The 20878-nt window shown below is 42.1% G+C and overlaps 1 protein-coding gene across 1 annotated transcript in view; it reads left to right on the plus strand.

Annotated features, from left to right (window-relative positions):
• Nucleotides 1-20878, plus strand: part of DLG4 (discs large MAGUK scaffold protein 4) — a 62178-nt gene that overhangs the window by 15419 nt on the left and 25881 nt on the right. Inside the window, exon 2 of the mRNA XM_053463655.1 lies at nucleotides 12423-12587. Within this exon, the coding sequence (XP_053319630.1) occupies nucleotides 12423-12587 (165 nt within the window). The remainder of the gene's footprint in view (nucleotides 1-12422; nucleotides 12588-20878) is intronic.

The following is a 20878-nucleotide window of genomic DNA, read 5'->3' on the forward strand; positions in this document are numbered from 1 at the left end:
CGCAGCCTATAATCGGGTGCGGCCTATATTCGAGCCAATTAGGGTGACCACATTGTCCCGGAATGAGGAGTCTGAGTGAAGGAGGTCTCAGCCAATCAGGAGAGACTTCTCAACTCTCCTGATTGCCTCCTTCACACCAACTTAGAGTAAGCTGCAGCCAGCACCAGGTGTGTGTGTGACTCTGTCTGTGACTCTGTCTGTGACTCTGACTCTGACTCTGACTCTGACTCTGTGTGTGACTGTTTCTTCTTAATAATTAAATAGTATATGTGAATCAGTGTGTATGTGATATATATATATATATAATATAAAATGTATGTTATGTGTATGTGACGGTGTGTATATGTGAATCAGTGTGTATGTGATATATATATAATATAAAATGTATTTATGTGTATGTGACGGTGTGTATATGTGAATCAGTGTGTATGTGATATATATATATATATATAATGTATTTATGTGTATGTGACGGTGTGTATATGTGAATCAGTGTGTATGTGATATATATATATATATATAATATAAAATGTATGTTATGTGTATGTGACGGTGTGTATATGTGAATCAGGGTGTATGTGATATATATAATATAAAATGTATTTATGTGTATGTGACGGTGTGTATATGTGAATCAGTGTGTATGTGATATATATATATATATATATATATATATAATATATAATGTATGTTATGTGTGTGTGACGGTGTGTATATGTGAATCAGCGTGTATGTGATATATATATATAATATATAATGTATTTATGTGTATGTGACGGTGTGTATATGTGAATCAGTGTGTATGTGATATATATATATAATATAAAATGTATGTTATGTGTATGTGACGGTGTGTGTATGTGAATCAGTGTGTATGTGATATATATATATAATATAAAATGTATGTTATGTGTATGTGACGGTGTGTATATGTGAATCAGCGTGTATGTGATATATATATATAATATATAATGTATTTATATGTATGTGACGGTGTGTATATGTGAATCAGTGTGTATGTGATATATATATAATATATAATGTATTTATGTGTATGTGACGGTGTGTATATGTGAATCAGTGTGTATGTGATATATATATATATATATAATGTATTTATGTGTATGTGACGGTGTGTATATGTGAATCAGTGTGTATGTGAGATATATATAATATAAAATGTATGTTATGTGTATGTGACGGTGTGTATATGTGAATCAGTGTGTATGTGATATATATATATATATAATATAAAATGTATGTTATGTGTATGTGACGGTGTGTATATGTGAATCAGGGTGTATGTGATATATATAATATAAAATGTATTTATGTGTATGTGACGGTGTGTATATGTGAATCAGTGTGTATGTGATATATATATATATATATATATATATAATATATAATGTATGTTATGTGTGTGTGACGGTGTGTATATGTGAATCAGTGTGTATGTGATATATATAATATAAAATGTATTTATGTGTATGTGACGGTGTGTATATGTGAATCAGTGTGTATGTGATATATATATAATATAAAATGTATGTTATGTGTATGTGACGGTGTGTATATGTGAATCAGTGTGTATGTGATATATATATATAATATAAAATGTATGTTATGTGTATGTGACGGTGTGTGTATGTGAATCAGTGTGTATGTGATATATATGTATCTTGGACAAGCTTTCGAGAGCATCGTGGGATTCATGAATCTCTTCTCTGTCCCTTAGAATATGGAAAGAACAATACAATAATTTGTGTTATTAGATAAAACAGATTTTTGTAACTTAAATGAGGTTCAGAGGACAAATGTATCCATAAATGCTGGTTCACTTACCTTTTCTTGCCACTGTACATTAAAGTTTCTGTGAGTGGCCCTAACCCTCCGTGAAGGCATCGGAGTGAAATGAAAACTAAAAAACACCTGACATAGAAGCTACAGCCCTGTTGCTGCAGCTGCTCTCCTCTTTCATGGTCCGACATTTGTGGCTTCGAGAAGCCAATCAGTAGCAGGAAAGAAGCTCCTATTGAAATCTATGGGAGCGCTTGCCACGCATGTGGGTCTCACAAAGCTTCAAGCCATGGCTGGAAAAAACCTTGTCTTATAATCGAGCAAATATGGTATTAGCGCCTCTGTGTCATTATTCCTCCCCCAATGTATACATTCTTCAGCGTGCTGGACGTATGTGCGACTGGATCAGTACAAAAAAGGTGTCTAAATGCAGTACTGGAGGGGGGTTATTTCCAAGGAGGAGAAAAAAATCTAACACTACTTCACCAAGAGGGTAGTAGATAAGTGCATCAGCCTCCTAGCAGAAGTGGTAGAGGGTAATACAGTGAGGGGATTAAACATGCAAGGGATAGACATACGGCTCCTGAATCTAAGACGAGGCCAGCGACTGATTATAGTCTGAGTCGTTACTAGACGGCCGGTCTGCTGGCAGCTTCTATGTTCTGTATGAATGGTGCTGCTTATATGTTGTATTAGCTGGAGATGCTCAGTGCCGCCATCTAGTGTCCTTCCTGAACAGTGCATGCACCACATAATACCCTCCTCCTATTCACTAAGCTGCAAGGGCATGCAGCAAGCGGGCAGAAAATAAAGGGAACCCACTTACAACTTCACCAGAGCCGACTCGCATGTCCAACACTCCGCGTGCCCCACACTCCGCGCGCCCCACATTCCGCGCGCCCCACACTCCACGTGACCGCACAGGTTAACCTTCATTCCCCCCATTATAGGGTATTTATCATTCTTGTACATTTTGTAATGTATATATATAATATACCCCCAGCGCTCTATACAGTAATATAACCCCCAGCGCTGTATACAGTAATATAACCCCCCAGCACTGTATACAGTAATATATCCCCCAGCACTGTATACAGTAATATAACCCCCAGCGCTGTATACAGTAATATAACCCCCAGCGCTGTATACAGTATTATAACCCCCCAGCACTGTATACAGTAATATAACCCCCCAGCACTGTATACAGTAATATAACCCCCAGCACTGTATACAGTAATATAACCCCCAGCGCTGTATACAGTAATATAACCCCCAGTGCTGTATACAGTAATATAACCCCCAGCACTGTATACAGTAATATAACCCCCAGCGCTGTATACAGTAATATAACCCCCAGTGCTGTATACAGTAATATAACCCCCCCAGCGCTGTATACAGTAATATAACCCCCCAGCGCTGTATACAGTAATATAACCCCCAGTGCTGTATACAGTAATATAACCCCCAGTGCTGTATACAGTAATATAACCCCCAGCGCTCTATACAGTAATATAACCCCCAGCGCTGTATACAGTAATATAACCCCCCCAGCGCTGTATACAGTAATATAACCCCCAGCGCTGTATACAGTAATATAACCCCCAGCGCTGTATACAGTAATATAACCCCCCAGCGCTGTATACAGTAATATAACCCCCAGCGCTGTATACAGTAATATAACCCCCAGCGCTGTATACAGTAATATAACCCCCCCAGCGCTGTATACAGTAATATAACCCCCAGTGCTGTATACAGTAATATAACCCCCAGTGCTGTATACAGTAATATAACCCCCAGCACTCTATACAGTAATATAACCCCCAGCACTCTATACAGTAATATAACCCCCAGTGCTGTATACAGTAATATAACCCCCAGCGCTGTATACAGTAATATAACCCCCAGCGCTCTATACAGTAATATAACCCCCCCAGCGCTGTATACAGTAATATAACCCCCAGCGCTGTATACAGTAATATAACCCCCAGCGCTGTATACAGTAATATAACCCCCCAGCGCTGTATACAGTAATATAACCCCCAGCGCTGTATACAGTAAAATAACCCCCAGCGCTGTATACAGTAATATAACCCCCAGCGCTCTATACAGTAATATAACCCCCAGCGCTGTATACAGTAATATAACCCCCAGCGCTGTATACAGTAATATAACCCCAGCGCTGTATACAGTAATATAACCCCCAGCGCTGTATACAGTAATATAACCCCCCCGCTGTATACAGTAATATATCCCCCAGCGCTGTATACAGTAATATAACCCCCCAGCGCTGTATACAGTAATATAACCCCCAGCGCTGTATACAGTAATATAACCCCAGCGCTGTATACAGTAATATAACCCCCAGCGCTGTATACAGTAATATAACCCCCCCGCTGTATACAGTAATATATCCCCCAGCGCTGTATACAGTAATATAACCCCCCAGCACTGTATACAGTAATATAACCCCCCAGCGCTGTATACAGTAATATAACCCCCCAGCGCTGTATACAGTAATATAACCCCCCAGCACTGTATACAGTAATAACCCCCCAGCACTGTATACAGTAATATAACCCCCAGCGCTGTATACAGTAATATAACCCCCCAGCGCTGTATACAGTAATATAATCCCCAGCACTGTATACAGTAATATAACCCCCCAGCACTGTATACAGTAATATAACCCCCCAGCACTGTATACAGTAATATAACCCCCAGTGCTGTATACAGTAATATAACCCCCAGCGCTGTATACAGTTATATAACCCCCAGTGCTGTATACAGTAATATAACCCCCCAGTGCTGTATACAGTAATAACCCCCCAGCACTCTATACAGTAATATAACCCCCAGCGCTGTATACAGTAATATAACCCCCAGTGCTGTATACAGTAATATAACCCCCAGCGCTGTATACAGTAATATAACCCCCAGTGCTGTATACAGTAATATACCCCCCAGCGCTGTATACAGTAATATAACCCCCAGCGCTGTATACAGTAATATAACCCCCCCAGCGCTGTATACAGTAATATAACCCCCCCAGCACTGTATACAGTAGTATAACCCCCCAGCACTGTATACAGTAATATAACCCCCAGTGCTGTATACAGTAATATAACCCCCCTGCGCTGTATACAGTAATATAACCCCCCCAGCGCTGTATACAGTAATATAACCCCCAGCGCTGTATACAGTAATATAACCCCCCTGCGCTGTATACAGTAATATAACCCCCAGCGCTGTATACAGTAATATAACCCCCAGTGCTGTATACAGTAATATAACCCCCAGCGCTGTATACAGTAATATAACCCCCAGCGCTGTATACAGTAATATAACCCCAGCGCTGTATACAGTAATATAACCCCCAGCGCTGTATACAGTAATATAACCCCCCCAGCGCTGTATACAGTAATATACCCCCAGTGCTGTATACAGTAATATAACCCCCAGCGCTGTATACAGTAATATAACCCCCAGCGCTGTATACAGTAATATAACCCCCAGCGCTGTATACAGTAATATAACCCCCAGCACTGTATACAGTAATATAACCCCCCTGCGCTGTATACAGTAATATAACCCCCCCAGCGCTGTATACAGTAATATAACCCTCAGCGCTGTATACAGTAATATAACCCCCAGCGCTGTATACAGTAATATAACCCCCCAGCACTGTATACAGTAATATAACCCCCAGCGCTGTATACAGTAATATAACCCCCCCAGCGCTGTATACAGTAATATAACCCCCCCAGCACTGTATACAGTAATATAACCCCCAGTGCTGTATACAGTAATATACCCCCAGCGCTGTATACAGTAATATAACCCCCCTGCGCTGTATACAGTAATTACACAATAATTATACAGGACATCTCTCTGATTTATCTATACATTATACAGGTGGGCCGGTCACTGATTTATCTATACATTATTCAGGGGGCCGGTCACTGATTTATCTATACATTATACAGGGGGCCGGTCACTGATTTATCTATACATTATACAGGGGATCGGTCACTGATTTATCTATACATTATACAGGGGGCCGGTCACTGATTTATCTATACATTATACAGGGGATCGGTCACTGATTTATCTATACATTATACAGGGGCCAGTCACTGATTTATCTATACATTATACAGGGGGCCGGTCACTGATTTATCTATACATTATACAGGGGGCCGGTCACTGATTTATCTATACATTAAACAGGGGCCAGTCACTGATTTATCTATACATTATACAGGGGCCGGTCACTGATTTATCTATACATCATACAGGGGGGTGGTCACTGATTTATCTATACATTATACAGGGGCCGGTCACTGATTTATCTATATATTACACAGGGGGCCGGCTCGCTGATTTATCTATACATTATACAGGGGGCCGGTCACTGATTTATCTATATATTATACAGGGGCTGGTCACTGATTTATCTATACATTATACAGGGCCGGTCACTGATTTATCTATACATTATACAGGGGGCCGGTCACTGATTTATCTCTACATTATACAGGGGCCGACTCGCTGATTTAACTATACATTATGCAGGGCATCTCACTGTTTGTCATGTGACTGAAAGGCCGGCATTGATAGGTTGTCTTCTATGTGATTGAACCTTTAGGGGGAATAAAATGACAGATAAGTGGAACAGCATCTTGAAAGCGCAGAAGGCGATACTCTAGGAAATCTCCGCTTTATATACTGTCTCTATTACCTTTATTTATATGGCGCCTGCAGAATCCGTAGCGCTGTATACATACACATATATACATAAATCTGTGACTCTGTCCCTATGGAAACTATACATGCTGCTTAGCAACCAAGTTTAGATTTATAGTTGTTCCGGAGCCCAGTATGTAGGGTAATGAGTCTCCACGGCAGGGGGCAAAAGGGGGCACTTGCCCCTGTCCGTGAAATAGGTTGACAATGCTGCCCCCTTTCGTCCTACCTTTAGGGTTAATGCCCCCTGTGCAGATGCCCCGTGGCGCTCACGCATTGTATTGGGGTTCGTCTCTAGAAGAAGAATTTATTATATTATTTATTAACCCATTCCTTGCTGTTTCTATACACATTATCGGGGCTTTTGGGGCTGTAGAACCCTGCGATACCCTCATACCCAGCAAACATCCTGACCTCCTAGAAAAGAGGGGCACCGGGGGCGGAGAGAGGGGCATCAGGGGAGGAGAGATGGGTTTCAGGGGGGCAGAGAGGGGTATCGGGGGAGTTATATGGTGTTATAGGGAGTATAAATATAGGGAAGTGAGTTGGGGGCAGCAATAGAGAAGCGAGTTAATGTACAGTATGAGAGAGACTAGTTGGGGCAGAATATCAGCGAAGTGAGTTGGGGGCAGGATCAGAGGGGCAGGTTGGTGGGGTTGTAGGAGAGAAGTGAGTTGGGGGCAGGTTGGTGGGGGTGTATGAGAGAAGTGACTTGGGGGGCAGGATCAGAGGGGCAGGTTGGTGAGGTTGTGTGAGAGAAGTGAGTTGGGGGGCAGGATCAGAGGGGCAGGTTGGTGGGGGTGTATGAGAGAAGTGAGTTGGGGGGCAGGATCAGAGGGGCAGGTTGGTGGGGGTGTAGGAGAGAAGTGAGTTGGGGGCAGGTTGGTGGGGGTGTAGGAGAGAAGTGAGTTGGGGGCAGGTTGGTGGGGGTGTAGGAGAGAAGTAAGTTGGGGGCAGGATTGGAGGGGCAGGTTGGTGGGGGTGTAGGAGAGAAGTGAGATGGGGCAGGATCGGAGGGGCAGGTTGGTGGGGGTGTAGGAGAGAAGTGAGTTGGGGGGCAGGATCGGAGGGGCAGGTTGGTGGGGTTGTGTGAGAGAAGTGAGTTGGGGGGCAGGATCAGAGGGGCAGGTTGGTGGGTTGTAGGAGAGAAGTGAGTTGGGGGCAGGTTGGTGGGTTGTAGGAGAGAAGTGAGTTGGGGGCAGGTTGGTGGGGGTGTAGGAGAGAAGTGAGTTGGGGGGCAGGTTGGTGGGGGTGTAGGAGAGAAGTGAGTTGGGGCAGGATCGGAGGGGCAGGTTGGCGGGGGTGTAGGAGAGAAGTGAGTTGGGGGGCAGGATCGGAGGGGCAGGTTGGTGGGGTTGTATGAGAGAAGTGAGTTGGGGGGCAGGATCAGAGGGGCAGGTTGGTGGGGTTGTGTGAGAGAAGTGAGTTGGGGGGCAGGATCAGAGGGGCAGGTTGGTGGGGTTGTAGGAGAGAAGTGAGTTGGGGGCAGGTTGGTGGGGGTGTATGAGAGAAGTGAGTTGGGGGCAGGATCAGAGGGGCAGGTTGGTGGGGTTGTAGGAGAGAAGTGAGTTGGGGGCAGGTTGGTGGGGGTGTATGAGAGAAGTGAGTTGGGGGCAGGTTGGTGGGGGTGTATGAGAGAAGTGAGTTGGGGGGCAGGATCACTCCCCTTTCCTCTCTCTCCTCCCACTCATTTCTCGCTCTCCATCGCTCACGTCTCCTGGCCTGTCTCCCTGCGCTCCCCATTTCTGCCTCTTCCTCTCGCTGATCCCCGTGTCCACCCACCCTGTTTTTCCAGCCACTCTCTCCCCCGTCTTCATCTTATTTTAAGCGATCTCCGCAGAGATTGCAGGGTCGCTCTCCTGCTCCATCCGTCGCCGTTCCTGTTTCCCCTGTCCGTGTCTCGTCTCTCTCTCTCTAGTAGCTGTCAGCTGTCTGTTATAATGAAGAATAAATCTCGACTGCAGTCTGTCTGTCTGTGTGTGGTAGGTGGTCTCTTTCTGTCTATTTCCCATCCCCTCCCTTACAGCGCAGACACAGCCTGAATGCTAATCAGCAGCCCAGGACTGTCTCTCCCTCCTCCCGTGTCCCAGCCTGTCACTTTCTGCTAGCCAATTCAAATCATCCTATATATATATATATATATATATATATACTTAGTATGTTTACTCCTAACCCTATAACCCCTCCTATTACTCCCTATAACCAATCCTATAACTCTGTATAATCCTCCTCATAACCCCATATATTGCTCCATATAACCCCTCCTATTACTCTCTATAACCAATCCTATTACTTCATATAATCCTCCTCATACCCTTGTATATTACTCCCTATTACCCTCCTTATAAGCTCTCCTATTACTCCATATAACCCCTCCTATTACTCCCTATAACCAAGCCTATAACTTCATATAATCCTCCTCATAACCCCTCCTATTACTCTCTATAACCAATTCTATTATTTCATATAATCCTCCTCATAACCACGTATATTACTCCCTATTACCCTCCTTATAAACTCTCCTATTACTCCATATACCCCTCCTATTAATCACTATAACCTTCTATTACTCCATATAACCCCTCCTATTACTCACTATAAACCTCCTATTACTTCATATAACCCTCACTATAACCTCTCCTATTAATTTATATACCCCTCCCTATAACCTCTCCCATTACTCACTATAACCCCTCCTATTACTTTATATACCCTTCACTATAGCCCCTCCTATTACTCCCTATTACTCCAAATAAACTCTTTATAATATCTTCTCTTACTCCATATAACCCTCTCTATACCCCTCTTATTAATCCATATAACCCATCCTATTACTCTCTAAAACCATCCTTATAGCTCCATGTACGCCTCCTAATACTCCCTATAACCTCTACTTTTACTCCATATTACCTATCCTATTACGCTATAAAAACCATCCTTATAGCTCCATGTACCCTCCTAATACTCCATATAACCCATTCGATTACTCCATATAACCCCTCCTATTACTACATATAACCCTACTTATAACCTCTCATATTGCTCTATATAACCTCTCCTTTTACTCCATATAACCCTCCTTATAACCCCTCTTATTACTTCATATAACCCCCTCGTATTACTACCTATAACCCTCCTAATACTCCATATAACCCAAATACCCCTCACTTATAACTTCTCCTATATACTCCATAAAACTCTCCTTATAACCCCTCCTATTTCTCCATATAGCTCTTACTACATATAGCCCTCCTTATAACCCCTCCTATTACTCTATATAACCCATCCTATTACTCCCTATAACCCTTAAACCCCTCATATTGCTCCATATAACCCTCCTTATAAGCCCTCCTATTACTTCACATAACCCGTCCTATTACTACCTATAACCCTCTTTGTTATAGCTCATCCTGTTACTCCGTATAAACCCTTCCCTAACCCCTCCTATTACTCCACGTATCCCTCCATATAAACCCTCCAATTACTCCATATAACCCTCCCCATGACTCCTCCTATTACTTCCAATAACCATATATTTGGATTCTGCTTTAGCTTCTGATGATTATTTTAGGGATTTTTCCTGGGGTGCGTGTGGCAAAAGTGGCATCTACAGTATCAACACAAGCGATATTAAATGCCGATTTTACAGGGCAATCATAAGTTCTTCCCCTATCAACCATCATTAGGCCTTTGGTAACAGGTTGGGTGCTGGTGAACATTACACCTCTGACTACAGGTTGGGTGCTGGAGACCTCTTGCTTCTGGTTACAGGTTGGGTGCTGGTGACCTCACATCTCTAGTTACAGGTTGGATGCCGGTGACATCACACCCCTGGGTACAGGTTGGGTGGTGGTGACCTCACACCCCTGGATACAGGTTGGGTGGTGGTGACCTCACACCCCTGGATACAGGTTGAGTGATGGTGACTTCACACCCCTGGATACAGGTTGGGCGCTGGTGACCTCACACCACTGGCTACAGGTTGTATGGTAGAGACCTCCGGCCTCGGGTTACAGGTTGTGTCCTGGTGGCAGGCCTCTGTTTACAGGTTGGGTGCTACAGACCTCAGGTCTCTGGCTACAGGTTGAGTGGTGGAGACCTCATGCCACTAGTTACACGTTGACCTCAGTCTTTTGGTCACAATATGGATAGTGGTGGCCTTACATCAGCTGAAGGATGGCAAATTTCAGACTAAGGAAGCTTATCCAAACGGCTCTGTTATGCTTTGGGCTGAAGCCTTTAGCTGACCATAGCCTCATTGTGCTTTACTTCTCCTGATTAAAAATACGTTTATCTAAAGGGGTTAGAAAACAACAAAGGAAGGAGAGCTTTGTAGATCACAGATAACACTTTATTAATCTAGTATTGCAGCCCCGAGCTACACAAGGAGAGTTCCCCCAAGAGGCAGATCAGCAGTCCAGAAGACTCCCTTATAGCCTAGGTGGGTAGAGGTGGGCAAGATATATGGAAGTGTCATGTAAAGGGGAAGGTAAAGCTACATGTGGCGCACCAGATGGCGAGTGCAGCCACAACCCAAGCAAATTGCCCCAGGCCCAGCTAGGCCTACAAGCTAGAACCTTGCAGACAATGTGGTAATTGTAGCTCTTGCTAGCAGGGTTGTCCTGGGATATTGAAGGGCTGTTATAGACATTTAAATCCGTATTTTGCAGATCTTCACTCACAATGATTTTACTATGTTGTGTTCTGAGAGATCCTAAAAAGCGCATATTCTAACCCTATAAGAACTTGGCCTAAAGGCTGGCGCTTAACCTATAGTCTTAACCTAGGACAGCCCTCTTTCCAGAAGATAAGCCTTGAGCTACTCAGCTGCCACCAAGACTCAGCTGCCTCCCAACGTACAAATCAGCTAAGGGTAAAGGATATATGGTGACGTGACCACCGAGGTCTGGAAGTCATATGTGATGTTTTCTATCAATGTTATCTTTTTTCTATGTCGGGCCATTAAAAGGTTTTGCCTTCCACCAAATATTCCATCCTCTCTTGGACCAATACAGCAACTTCCATTTTGTTCTTTAGTTCCCAAATCTCTGTGGCCCGCTTTAGGGCCAAGTCTCTCTTTCCTAGTAGATCAGAAAGGTGCACGCGACGAAGTGCTGGACATTGGGCTCTATAACACTGGCCCCCATGAGCCAGAGTGAGCGTGAATTGAAGACCTCCACGTAGGGTGACCACATTTCATGCGATAGTTTTAGGGATGGCGTTATGTGGCTGGTGTGAGCTTGGTAGGGACGCGGCGATGGTTTTGGTTTAGTGGCGGTGGAGCTCTTGCACTGTGGTGTCGATGGGACACAGCACAGTTTAATAGATTTGGCTTCATGTCTTGGGGGGCGATTGCATGTGTGGCATTTTCCATATGTTTGCTCTTTAAATGGGGGACACATTATGCCTGCACTCTAAATATAATGGCCAGCAGCAGGATATGAAAGTCAACAATGAACAAAGTACCAAAGCTAAAAACACATACGTCCCTTACTTAAACGGTCTGTTACATACCTGTCAAGTGTCCCTGTTTAAGTGGTCCTCCTTTTGTAGTCTAAATCCCTCTGTCCCCATCTATGATATCCCAGCATTGCATCCAGGTGCCGATATCCTGAAGATATCTCGCTATCGTGTGTTATCTGCCGGTATGTGGGGGGGGGGGAGAGTACACGGATGTCAGCGTAAGTGTGGGTGGACAGCACTACATGTCACAGTCCATGTATGCAATGCCTTAACACATGCATTGTGTGTATTAGTGTGTAGTGTGTGTGTGTGGAGAGGCGCAGGTAAAGGGTTAATTAAATATATTATTCATGTATGTATACATATATATATATATCATGTTATTGATTATTTATTGCCGTATGGTCTGATTCCAGAAATACCGTTACCAGGACGATGACTCCCCCCCGCTGGAGCACAGTCCGGCTCACCTGCCCAACTCCATGAAAGCTCCAGAACTGGTCCACGTGTCGGAGAAGAACCTTTCCCAGATTGAGAACGTCCACGGATACGTGTCCCACTCACACATCTCCCCCATGAAGGTAACTTCAAATGGCCCAAGGCAGGGCAGTTCTGCGTTGGGAGGGCAGTTCTGCGTTGGCAGGGCAGTTCTACGTTGGGAGTGTGGGTAGAGACGTGAGAGGACCTTTTATGAGACTTTCTCACCTGTATATAACCATTAACCATTTGCTGCATAAAATGACACAAACAACCCCAGTAACAGGACATCCTGTGATGTGTGCAGCAGCCAAAATCGCCCCAATCAGGCTGACCAGCAACAGCCTGGGCTCCTGGTGCAAGCGCAACTACACCCTACACAGCCCTGCTTCCTGATCACAGCGCGGTCAGTTACAGTGGAGAATATAATACTGACGGATTAGTTATACGGCCAGAGAGTATATAATATGAGGAATATACAGGGATATAACGGGTTATAAGGACGGGTTTAGTTATACGGCCAGAGAGTATATAACATGAGGAATATACAGGGATATAACGGGTTATAAGGATGGGATTAGTTATACGGCCGGAGAGTATATAATATATAATATGAGGAATATACAGGATATAACGGGTTATAAGGACGGGGTTAGTTATACGGCCGGAGAGTATATAATATATAATATGAGGAATATACAGGATATAACGGGTTATAAGGACGGGATTAGTTATACGGGGGAGAGTATATAATATATAATATGAGGAATATACAGGATATAACGGGTTATAAGGACGGGATTAGTTATACGGCCGGAGAGTATATAATATATAATATGAGGAATATACAGGATATAACGGGTTATAAGGACGGGGTTAGTTATACGGCCGGAGAGTATATAATATATAATATGAGGAATATACAGGATATAACGGGTTATAAGGACGGGATTAGTTATACGGGGGAGAGTATATAATATATAATATGAGGAATATACAGGATGTAACGGGTTATAAGGACGGGATTATTTATACGGCCGGAGAGTATATAATATATAATATGAGGAATATACAGGATATAACGGGTTATAAGGACGGGATTAGTTATACGGCCGGAGAGTATATAATATATAATATGAGGAATATACAGGGATATAACGGGTTATAAGGACAGGATTAGTTATACGGGGGGAGAGTATATAATATATAATATGAGGAATATACAGGGATATAACGGGTTATAAGGACGGGATTAGTTATACGGCCGGAGAGTATATAATATATAATATGAGGAATATACAGGATATAACGGGTTATAAGGACGGGATTAGTTATACGGCCGGAGAGTATATAATATATAATATGAGGAATATACAGGGATATAACGGGTTATAAGGACGGGATTAGTTATACGGCCGGAGAGTATATAATATATAATATGAGGAATATACAGGATATAACGGGTTATAAGGACGGCATTAGTTATACGGCCGGAGAGTATATAATATATAATATGAGGAATATACAGGATATAACGGGTTATAAGGACGGGATTAGTTATACGGCCGGAGAGTATATAATATATAATATGAGGAATATACAGGATATAACGGGTTATAAGGACGGCATTAGTTATACGGCCGGAGAGTATATAATATATAATATGAGGAATATACAGGATATAACGGGTTATAAGGACGGGATTAGTTATACGGCCGGAGAGTATATAATATATAATATGAGGAATAAACAGGATATAACGGGTTATAAGGACGGGATTAGTTATACGGCCGGAGAGTATATAATATATAATATGAGGAATATACAGGATATAACGGGTTATAAGGACGGGATTAGTTATACGGCCGGAGAGTATATAATATATAATATGAGGAATATACAGGATATAACGGGTTATAAGGACGGGATTAGTTATACGGCCGGAGAGTATATCATATATAATATGAGGAATATACAGGGATATAACGGGTTATAAGGACGAGATTAGTTATATGGCCGGAGAGTATATAATATATAATATGAGGAATATACAGGGATATAACGGGTTATAAGGACGGGATTAGTTATACGGTCGGAGAGTATATAATGTATAATATGAGGAATATACAGGATATAACGGGTTATAAGGACAGGATTAGTTATACGGCCGGAGAGTATATAATATATAATATGAGGAATATACAGGATATAACGGGTAATAAGGACGAGATTAGTTATACGGCCGGAGAGTATATAATATATAATATGAGGAATATACAGGATATAACGGGTTATAAGGACGGGATTAGTTATACGGCCGGAGAGTATATAATATATAATATGAGGAATATACAGGGATATAACGGGTTATAAGGACGGGATTAGTTATACGGCCGGAGAGTATATAATATATAATATGAGGAATATACAGGATATAACGGGTTATAAGGACGGGATTAGTTATACGGCCGGAGAGTATATAATATATAATATAAGGAACATACATCTCCGGCCTGTATAACTAATCCCGTCCTTATAACCCGTTATATCCCTGTATATTCCTCATATTATATATTATATACTCTCCCCCGTATAACTAATCCCATCCTTATAACCCGTTATATCCCTGTATATTCCTCATATTATATATTATATACTCTCCGACCGTATAACTAATCCCGTCCTTATAATCCGTTATATCCCTGTATATTCCTCATATTATATATTATATACTCTCCCCCGTATAACTAATCCCGTCCTTATAACCTGTTATATCCCTGTATATTCCTCATATTATATATTATATACTATCCGACCGTATAACTAACCCCGTCCTTATAACCCGTTATATCCCTGTATATTCCTCATATTATATATTATATACTCTCCCCCGTATAACTAATCCCATCCGTACAACCCGTTATATCCCTGTACATTCCTCATATTATATATTATATACTCTCCGGCCGTATAACTAATCCCGTCCTTATAACCCGTTATATCCCTGTATATTCCTCATATTATATATTATATACTCTCCCCCGTATAACTAATCCCGTCCTTATAACCAGTTATATCCTGTATATTCCTCATATTATATATTATATACTCTCCGGCCGTATAACTAATCCCGTCCTTATAACCCGTTATATCCTGTATATTCCTCATATTATATATTATATACTCTCCGGCCGTATAACTAATCCCGTCCTTATAACCCGTTATATCCTGTATATTCCTCATATTATATATTATATACTCTCCGGCTGTAAAACGAATCCCCTCTTTATAACCCATCATATCTTGTATGTGACGGAGACCTCCATCACTGGGGCCCCTGGACAGGCCTGACTGCCAGCCTCCTCCCTACTGACTAAGGGCCCTGACTTTGTAGAGACTTCTGTGGCTACCCCCAGCAGTATCATCTCATCACTCGCTGAGGGTATTATCTCCGGCAGACAGCCAGGATCTGCAACCAGGGAGAGACCACCATTGTTTTAGTTTAATGTTGTATAAGTCAGTCCCCCTCCCCCAGTTCCACCACTACAGACATTTACCCCGGCCATCCCTGGAACTGGTTTGGGCTGGTAATAGATAGTGGAGGTTGGGACCCTATTGTATTGTTAATCCCTTTACTGCCCCTGTTGTCTCTGGGAGGCAGATTAAGGTGGGCGGTTTGTGTCCCAATATCTTGTTTTATGTTAATGTGTTTTGCCTGATATATCCAGCCCTGTGTGTGAGAAATAAATCAGTCTTCGTTTTGGTTTTACCCTACACTGAGTCTCAGCGAGTGACTGGGGAATTGGGGAAAGAGTGGTGTCCCAGGCTAAGGGAGCACAAATCAACTGTCATACTCTGCAGCCAGTATAACTAATCCCGTCCTTATAACCCGTTATATCCCTGTATATTCCTCATATTATATATTATATACTCTCCGGCTGTATAACTAATCCCGTCCTTATAACCTGTTATACCCTGTATATTCCTCATATTATATATTATATACTCTCCCCCGTATAACTAATCCCGTCCTTATAACCCGTTATATCCCTGTATATTCCTCACAGAGCCGGCCTTAGGTGTTCTGGCGCCCTGTGCGGACTACTCCTCTGGCGCCCCCCCATCCCAAAAAAAGAAAGGAATAAAAACTTGTAACAAAACCCCAATCACTATATACTACGCCAAACATTGATGTGGTGTAGGCCTACCACTTCACTGTCTGGCTTAGTAGTAGGGATGCACCGAAACGATTTCTGGACTGAAACTGAAAGTGCAGCATTTACCTGGCCGAAACCGAATATGACCCCCCCACACCATAAAGAAATCTAACACTTTCATTTAAAGTAAGTAACACACCAAAATAGGACAAAACAATTAAATAACAATATTATATATATATATATATATATATATATATATATATATATATGATTAACAGCAATCACATTCCTATCATGCCCAGGCATACCCAGATTCCAGGATGTACTCGCAGACTTGGCATGATAGGAGTATGATTGCCCTATCTACCCCTTCTCACTCCCTTCTCCCTATCTACCCCCTTTCCCCTGCCTCACTCCCTTCTCCCTATCTACCCCCTCCTAACTATCTACCCTTTCCCTCTTTGAAGTTCACTTACCTTTCAGGAGTCCTGCGGTGGGGGTGCAAGACCTCTGCCTCCCAGCTCTGCCACTGTATGGAACAGTATAGAGTGATGGGAGTTATGATGTACTTTTAGAGCATAATTAGAACATGAAAAAGACATTGGAAATGGTACAGCATAACACCCATCACTCTCACACACTTACCAATCCACACATATACTAATCCACACATATACACCAATCCACACATATACCAATCCACACATACACCAATCCACACACATACACCAATCCACACACATACACCAATCCACACACATACCAATCCACACGTATACCAATCCACACGTATACCAACCCACACGTATACCAATCCACACGTATACCAATCCACACGGATACCAACCCACACGTATACCAACCCACACGTATACCAATCCACACGTATACCAATCCACACGTATACCAATCCACACACATACCAATCCACACACATATACACTAATCCACACATATATACCAATCCACACACATACCAATCCACACGTACACTAATCCACACACATACCAATCCACACATATACCAATCCACACATATACAAATCCACACATATACAAATCCACACATATATACCAATCCACACACATATATACCAATCCACACACATATATACCAATCCACACACATATACCAATCCACACACATATATACCAATCCACACACATATATACCAATCCACACACATATATACCAATCCACACATATATACCAATCCACACACATATATACCAATCCACACACATATATACCAATCCACACACATATATACCAATCCACACACATATATACCAATCCACACACATATATACCAATCCACACACATATATACCAATCCACACATATACACCAATCCACACATATACTCATGCACACATATACCAATCCACACATACTAATCCACACATACCAATCCACTCTCACTGAATGCTTTCCTACCTTTCCTCTTTTCTCCTTACACCTTCTTTTCCTCCTCTTCTTCAGTTCTTCTGTCCTCTCTGTCTTCTTCCGGGTCAGAGGGCACGGACAGCTGTGGGCGCGGCTTCAGTGCTGTGCGCCGGGATCTCACAACAAACCCCGGCGCACAGCAGCTGTTGCCGTGCGGATCACAAGGGAGCGATATCGGAGGTCTTTAACAGACCTCCGGCTCCCTTGAGCGATTTTAAGCCGGGTTCAAGGGAGATCCTTGAACCGGCTTAAAATCACTCAAGGGAGCCGGAGGTCTGTTAAAGACCTCCGATACCGCTCCCTTGCGAGCCTGCTCCTCCAGCGGCGGACATTACTGTCCGTCTCTGGAGGGGTGCCGGGTGCCCCCCTGATGAGCGGCACCCGGTGCGGACCGCCCCCCCCCCCCCGCTGGGTACGCTACTGGCGGCGGCGGACCCCGCGGCGGCGGACCCCGCGGCGGCGGACCCCGCGGCGGCGCCCCCTGGAGTGTGGCGCCCTGTGCGGTCGCACAGGTCGCACACCCCAAAGGCCGGCCCTGATTCCTCATATTATATATTATATACTATCCGACCGTATAACTAATCCCATCCTTATAACCCGTTATATCCTGTATATTCCTCATATTATATATTATATACTCTCCGGCCGTATAACTAATCCCGTCCTTATAACCCGTTATATCCCTGTATATTCCTTATATTATATACTCTCCCCCCGTATAACTAATCCCATCCTTATAACCCGTTATATCCTGTATATTCCTCATATTATATATTATATAATCTCCGGCCCCGTATAACTAATCCCGTCCTTATAACCTGTTATATCCTGTATATTCCTCATATTATATATTATATACTCTCCGACCCGTATAACTAACCCCGTCCTTATAACCCGTTATATCCTGTATATTCCTCATATTATATATTATATACTCTCCTCCGTATAACTAATCCCGTCCTTATAACCCGTTATATCCTGTATATTCCTCATATTATATATTATATACTCTCCGGCCGTATAACCCGTTATATCCCTGTATATTCCTCATATTATATATTATATACTCCCCCCCGTATAACTAATCCTGTCCTTATAACCCGTTATATCCCTGTATATTCCTCATATTATATATTATATACACTCCGGCCGTATAACTAATCCCGTCCTTATAACCTGTTATATCCCTGTATATTCCTCATATTATATATATTATATACTCTGCAGCCCGTATAACTAATCCGATCCTTATAACCTGTTATATCCTGTATATTCCTCATATTATATATTATATACTCTCCGGCCGTAAAACTAATCCCGTCCTTATAACCCGTTATATCCTGTATATTCCTCATAATATATATTATATACTCTCCGGCCGTATAACTAATCCCGTCCTTATAACCCGTTATATCCTGTATATTCCTCATATTATATATTATATACTCTCCGGCCGTATAACTAATCCCGTCCTTATAACCTGTTATATCCCTGTATATTCCTCATATTATATATTATATACTCTCCGACCGTATAACTAATCCCGTCCTTATAACCCGTTATATCCCTGTATATTCCTCATATTATATACTCTCCGGCCGTATAACTAATCCCGTCCTTATAACCCGTTATATCCCTGTATATTCCTCATATTATATATTATATACTCTCCGGCCGTATAACTAACCCCGTCCTTATAACCTGTTATATCCTGTATATTCCTCATATTATATATTATATACTCTCCGGCCGTATAACTAATCCCGTCCTTATAACCTGTTATATCCTGTATATTCCTCATATTATATATTATATACTCTCCGGCCGTATAACTAACCCCGTCCTTATAACCTGTTATATCCTGTATATTCCTCATATTATATATTATATACTCTCCGGCCGTATAACTAATCCCGTCCTTATAACCTGTTATATCCTGTATATTCCTCATATTATATATTATATACTCTCCGGCCGTATAACTAACCCCGTCCTTATAACTCGTTATATCCTGTATATTCCTCATATTATATATTATATACTCTCTGGCCGTATAACTAATCCCGTCCTTATAACCCGTTATATCCCTGTATATTCCTCATATTATATATTATATACTCTCCGGCCGTATAACTAATCACGTCTTTATAACCCGTTATATCCTGTATATTCCTCATAATATATATTATATATACGCTCCGGCCGTATAACTAATCCCGTCCTTATAACCCGTTATATCCCTGTATATTCCTCATATTATATATTATATACTCTCCGGCCGTATAACTAATCCCGTCCTTATAACCCGTTATATCCCTGTATATTCCTCATATTATATATTATATACTCTCCGGCCGTATAACTAATCACGTCTTTATAACCCGTTATATCCCTGTATATTCCTCATATTATATATTATATACTTTCCGGCCGTATAACTAATCCCGTCCTTATAACCCGTTATATCCTGTATATTCCTCATAATATATATTATATACTCTCCGGCCGTATAACTAATCCCGTCCTTATAACCCGTTATATCCCTGTATATTCCTCATAATATATATTATATACTCTCCGGCCGTATAACTAATCCCGTCCTTATAACCCGTTATATCCTGTATATTCCTCATATTATATATTATATACTCTCCGGCCGTATAACTAATCCCGTCCTTATAACCCGTTATATCCTGTATATTCTTCATAATATATATTATATACTCTCCGGCCGTATAACTAATCCCGTCCTTATAACCCGTTATATCCTGTATATTCCTCATAATAT

The sequence above is a fragment of the Spea bombifrons genome, chromosome 4, assembly GCF_027358695.1.
Source record: "Spea bombifrons isolate aSpeBom1 chromosome 4, aSpeBom1.2.pri, whole genome shotgun sequence".
In the NCBI taxonomy this organism is placed as follows: domain Eukaryota; kingdom Metazoa; phylum Chordata; class Amphibia; order Anura; family Pelobatidae; genus Spea; species Spea bombifrons.